Here is a 6,000-nt window from a genome sequence, read left to right as displayed (position 1 = left end):
CATCTTAAACAAACTGCTTTGTGGAGAAGAAAATAATGAATGTTATATTTATATTAATTAGTTATGAAGTGAGATGACTTTACACTAGCAACAATGAAAGATGTTTTAAGCTGACACTTCTTAAATTAGTTCTGTTGCCAGACAAATAAGTTCTATATATTTAAAAAATACCTCTATCATTACTACATAAAGCATCGGGAGGGGAAAATAATCTTTAAAAACTGAACATACATCATACCTGAGGAATCTTGTAGATGCTAAAAATTGGTGGTATACGATGAGAAGATTCAATACCAAGCCCTTCAAGCACTGTAAGAAGATTGTCTTTACTGCCACAGTGGTAATTGGGGAGAAAATGCTTCTTTGGAGAAATAAGTTGCATCGCAGAACGAAAGGCCCACCTGGTATTGATATGGCTATCATAGATATGGAATCCAAGGGTGATATTGGGTAGGATATGGGGATCTTCATTGATTTCCTTTATGGCAAAGTCCAAGGCCAGAACATGCTGGTAGTTCTGAGTTATAACCCTACAGTGGGATTTCCATTATGTGTCAAACTAATTCAGCAACAAAATTATAAGCTATAATTTAAGAAGCATTTTTGGTACAAAATTTAGTCAACAAAACTACCTCACTGTAGGTGTCAAAGCTAGTTAATTCAGTATATCAGTAAATATTTGGAACAGATATTAAGGCTTTTTGGATAAAAGTTTGGTGGAACATGCAGAAGATTTTTAAACAGAGGATAAAGTTTTGTCCGCAACTTTTTTTGTTGGGAATAATTACAGATGCTACAGTTGTGGACACTAAGTTGATGTTGAATTTAATTACGGCAGCAAGACTCTTGATAGGTCAGTATTGGAAGAAAGAGGAATTGCTGTCTATAGAAGAGTGGACTTTAAAGGTTTCCGACCTGGAAGAGATGGCGAAGATTTCGGCCTATTTGAAAGATCACTCGCAAGAACGCTATATTATGGAATGGAGAAAATGGATTGAGTTTATCCAGAATAAGTATAGGGTTAAGAAGTTTTATGTAGCATTTGAATAAGTCTTCTTTCTTTTTTCTTCTTTTTTTCGTTTAGTTTTTTTAATATATATATTTAATATTACTAAGGTTTGTTTTATCCTATGTAAGCTAGAGAGTGATGGATTTTAGAGTTTATAGTTGGTAGTATATGATTGTTTATGATTGGTTTTTTTATATATACCTTGTATTTAGCTCTGGGAAGTCGGGGGGAGGGGGGAGGGGGGAGAGGTAGGGGGGAGGGTGAAGGGAGGGGGAGGGGGGGTTTTAAAGAAAAATTGTATGTTAAAACTTTTCAATAAAAAAAATATTTGGAACAGAGTATTTTAAAATAAAGGAAAACTTACAGATTAAGGACATGACTTATAAAATTCTGATATACCTGCTTTTTCCTTTATCACAATTGATTTTAGAATTCATTAATGCATCAGTTGATATACCTCTGTTCCATTAGTGGGGAGTTAATATTGGCCAACCAACACAAAAGGCTGCTATCAGGGAATCCAAGACCTATAGATTAGAGGAAGGCAAGGATGGATTCATTCTACACAGTTGCCAAGATATTTACATGAAACGTGAATTCTCTGATCGTTGATTGTGAGTTAAATTAATCTTTACACACACACATACATAATCTGATGGTTTTAGGTTTCTTATATATTTATTCCATTCTTATCATAGAAAAAATTCAAAAGTAGTCATAAATGTATTAAGAGGAAACTGTGGTGAGAAAAACTTAATAATTATGTATCTTTTTTAAAAAAAAACATATTGTGATTTATCATGACAAAGAATAAAATTCTAACTTTTGAACAAAAAAATGAATTAAGAGAATCTAGGTCCAAATGAATGAAACTGAATTCCCTAGTTGAAAGTTAAACATGCCTTATTGATCTTTTATCTACTTGAGTACCTAACTTTACATTGACTGAGCTAAGTATTGTATGTAACATTTGGGTTTAATTAAGCATATTTCAAGCACCAGCTATATAATTAATATTTCCTTGAAGAAGTAGGAGAGCAAAAATAGATTTGCAATCTGTACTTGATTTCAGTAATATAATCTAGTCCATTCCTTGCGGCAATAAATCATACTTATCAAGCTGCTTTTCTACATATCATTCTGCTCAGAAGCATACAGAATGCAAACCCACTTCTTACCGGTGGCTTTCAGAGTATGTTGGAGGTGGTGGTTCATCAAAAGGTTTTGGCGTGGATGAAAAAAAGGTATGAGAAACTAGGCCACCAAAGAGTAGATCCCCTGGATGAAGGTACTTGTGAAAAATTAAATGATGATCCATAATTTGACAATTAATTTTTTCTGCCATGCCACGTGAGGCAGTAGTAGAAAAAGTAACACTACTACTATCAACATACTAAGTAGAAATTGACCTCTAACATAACACAAATACCAGACATGAAAAACCTTTATGAAAGCAGTGGTGAGATTTGAATGAAAATTGAAATGTGTGTCCTTGAATTGATCTGACTGAAATCTGTCACTAATTTTTAAATCTAAATATATATATATATATATATATATATATATATATATATATATATATATATATATACATACAACATATAAACTCAGATGTCTCACTTATGTCTAACCACACACAAATATATGTTTTTATTTTTGTCAACAAGTTTGATATTTGACAGCACAGAGATTGGAAAGCAGAGAAATAATTATAGGTCTTTGATAAATTATCTAAAATTGGCAAATCCTCTGTAGCATTGCTAAAGATTGTTTTTGTTGTCTTCCCCTTGAAAGTTTATTATGACTGATGTAATTTGTAAAATAAAACTTTTTTTGTGGCAGACTTTATTTCTATTAACTTGCATCACTCCAAAGAGCTATTTTTCATCTTTGTGGAGACAAATGTAGACATTAGAAATTAGGCAAAAATTTAGAGCAGTAATTCTTAAATATCTAAAATACTTGAATGACTGCAGCTACAATACATATCAACACAGTTACTTTAGGGTCGACCCTTGCCATCAGTCCTTTCATCATTTTCACCAGCATTGTCATCAGCATTTTAAAGCAACCTCAGTGAAACTATGGAAGGCTTACTAAGGCAGCCCTCATTTCTTTCCTTCAGCTTTCTTGGATCTAATGTCTGAAATCTAATCATTATTATCTTCTTCATCCTATCATTTCTATCAATGCCATCATCATTTAAAGGCAAATGTGTGCCTTCCTTCTATAATTTAACATGTCTTTGTTCCTATCTTCAATCCAAACAGTCATTGGAAATGACAAAATAAAACTTGTTGTAAAACATGTTGTAAACCTAGGATATATTAGGTTTAACAGGGGCATTTTGCTTCACTGAGCCATGTAGATAGTCAAAAGAAAATTGTAAGAAGTGTCCCTTGCTTAAAATGGTGGTGCCAATGCTGCTGTCAAGCCCCTCGGGCTCGACAACACAAAGGGACTCAGGGGAGCACCGCAAATGGCATCCGCGCGGGCCGGGAAGAGGCTCAGTCACGCCCACACCCACCAGCTGCAAGGCGGTCGGAAACAACCACTGACGACCGCGCAGGACCCGCGCCTGTCCAATCAGCTGTGAAGCGGCCAGAAACGGCCACCGGCAGCCGCGCAAGACTCACGGGGCTTCAGCTGCTTCAGCCGGATGTTTCAACTGCTCGCATGCCGGCGGCAGCGCAGGGCTGCCAGGGGGCTGCGGCTGTGGCGCGGGATACTGAGATGGTGGAGGGGAGCACATCGGGGACTTTGGGGTACAGGAGAGGGGGGTGTTGAGCTTACAACTTCCTCAAGGCTGTGTGGACCTCGGAGTCAGGGGGAGAAGCAGGGCGTGGGATGACGGGATAGGGGGGTGGGGTTTTTACGCAGCTCGGGCGGATGCTGGTCTGCGCAGGGAAAGGGTGGGGCTAATGGGTGGGGCTGTTGCCCAATTACAGGCAAAGTTTAAAAGACGCGTTGGGGGTGAGTAACTCCCAACGCTGACTTTGTATTTGCACGGATTCCTCACAGTAAAGATCTTCTTGCAGTCAACCATACCACGTCGTCGTTCCTCCGGCTGCGTTCTTTGGCATGGACATTTTGTTTGACAGTAAGTCAGCGTTCCCTCATCACAACGCTCCTCATTGCTGTGCTCTTGTCTTCAATGTGCTGGTATGGCCGAGGGGACTCAAGGGGGTGTGCCTGTGGCAGTGGGGGAAGAGCCAGCTGGGGTTGCTGTGCCCCTCAAGGTGGGGGAATTGGGAGAGGCCCCACTGGTGGTTCGGCCCAAGGTCCAGGACCCCTGTCCAGCATCGAAGGGCGTCGAGGCTTCGGAGACAGCTGTCCAGGATAAGCCCGGGGAGTGGTGGCTCAGCCCAGTATTGAGCCAGACGGTGGCTGGACAAGACCAACCATCCTGGCAGCGAGGGTCCCTGTGGGAATGGAGGGAGCACCGTGCCACCGATGAGGGAGGAGAGGAGTGGAGCTACACCACGGTTCCTGGAAGCTACACCATGGATGTCCTGAGAGACCAGTTCGGAGAGCCCCGGCCGTGGTCCCCCATTGACACCAACCTGGAGACCAGGCCCGACCCGGAGTGAAGGAGCCAGACCCGGTTCCGTCTAGCGAGTCCCCATTTCCGGGTCCCACAGGGCCCTGGTACCCCACAGGGGCCTGTTCCTCCACCGCCGGGACCGGTGGCTGCTCCCGGGGCACGGATTCACAGGCCCGGGTGGTACACGGCTGGGAGGCGCTGTGCTACACCCAGAGCTTCTGGCAGGAGCGCTGGGGTGGCCACAACCAGGATTTGCACAGGGACTGGGAGCTCCACCGGGGCCTTGGGGAGGGCCCGCAGTCTGGGGACCACCGCCGCTGCCCATGACCTTCGATGGCAACCCTGATCGTTTGGCCCTTTTCCTTGGACATGTCATCCATACCTAGACAGGTACGGGCCTATGTATGCGTCCCAGTGGGCGATGGTGATGGCCGTCACCACGGCGCTACAAGGGGAGGCAGTGGCATGGGTGGTGAACCTATATGGCGACCGCGCCAGAGAGCTGAGTGACGTCGGCCTTTTCCTTGAGGCTCTGCGCGTACGGTTCAAAGATGTGACTCGCACACATTGGGCCAAGGCTGAGATAATAGGGCTGCGGCAAAACGGCCGACCAGCTACGGCATACGTGCAGGACTTTAGGGGGGTGGCGGGTAGGCTCAGCTTATGGCCGGAGAGGATGCTCATTCACCATTTCCGGGCCGGATTGGACGAATACCTCCTGAGGGCCTGTATTGTTCACGGGATCCCTCCCAGGCTTCAAGAGTGGCTGCGGGTTGCGATTGAACTGGATGTCGGCCTGCAGGTTTGCCAGCGCCATGTGCAGGCCATGGGGGACCCCCTACAGGTCCCGCCGAGACCGCAAGGCCAGGTACAGAAGCCATTGCCACCGTCGCTGGGGCCCACTGGCCAACCGCCCCGGTCCGCTCCCTGTTGCTTCTGGTGTGACCAGCCAGGGCACCGTGTGGCCGCCTGCCCTATACCAATGGCCTGGGTAGTCACAGCGGCAACCCCAGTGAGGGGCGCAACCCCCGAGCGCTTTGCAGAGCATTCCCGGGCCTCTCGCCAGGCTGTGGATGCAACACCAGGGGGAAGTATCCAGACGGAGGGTGACAGCCCAACAGACGTGGATGTGGAGGTCTATGGGCGTAGCGACAGACCAGAGGAAGACCCCATGGTAAGTGCCCCGGTTAGCCCGTTCACAGTCCCGATAATGTGGACAAATCCCAACACGGGTGAGGTATTAGGGTTCAAGGCTTTGATCGACTCCGGCAGCACGAGGTGTCTCATCAGCCAAAAGGTGGTGGCCAAGCTGGGTGTTGGGGTGGTGCGGCTGGAGCACCCGATACGCTTCCAGCAGGTGGAGGGTCCCTTCTGTGGGGAGTGCCCATCACACACGTCACAAAACTCACACGGTTGGATATGGGGGAGCACTGGGAACAGTTGCGGT

The 6,000-nt window shown here is 45.3% G+C and overlaps 1 protein-coding gene across 4 annotated transcripts in view; it reads right to left on the bottom strand.

Annotated features, from left to right (window-relative positions):
- The window catches only part of LOC310649525 (vomeronasal type-2 receptor 26-like), a 12,483-nt gene extending 9,989 nt beyond the window's left edge, over window positions 1–2,494 (bottom strand). For 2 of the 4 annotated variants that reach the window (XM_083378020.1, XM_083378022.1), the window contains exons 1-2: window positions 2,188–2,494; window positions 239–530 (exon numbers count right to left, since the gene is read on the bottom strand). In XM_083378020.1, the coding sequence (XP_083234146.1) occupies window positions 239–530; window positions 2,188–2,354 (459 nt within the window). In that variant the 5' untranslated portion in view covers window positions 2,355–2,494. Of the gene's footprint in view, window positions 1–238; window positions 531–1,466; window positions 1,537–2,187 lie in introns of all 4 variants that reach the window. The other 2 variants (XM_083378021.1, XM_083378023.1) reach the window with 2 other exon arrangements.
- Between the last annotated feature and the right edge of the window lie 3,506 nt (window positions 2,495–6,000).

The sequence above is a fragment of the Vipera ursinii genome (assembly GCF_947247035.1).
Source record: "Vipera ursinii genome assembly, chromosome: Z".
In the NCBI taxonomy this organism is placed as follows: Eukaryota; Metazoa; Chordata; class Lepidosauria; order Squamata; family Viperidae; genus Vipera; species Vipera ursinii.
The sequence above is the reverse complement of the archived record's forward strand: the minus strand, read 5'-3'. Positions and strand labels throughout refer to the sequence as shown.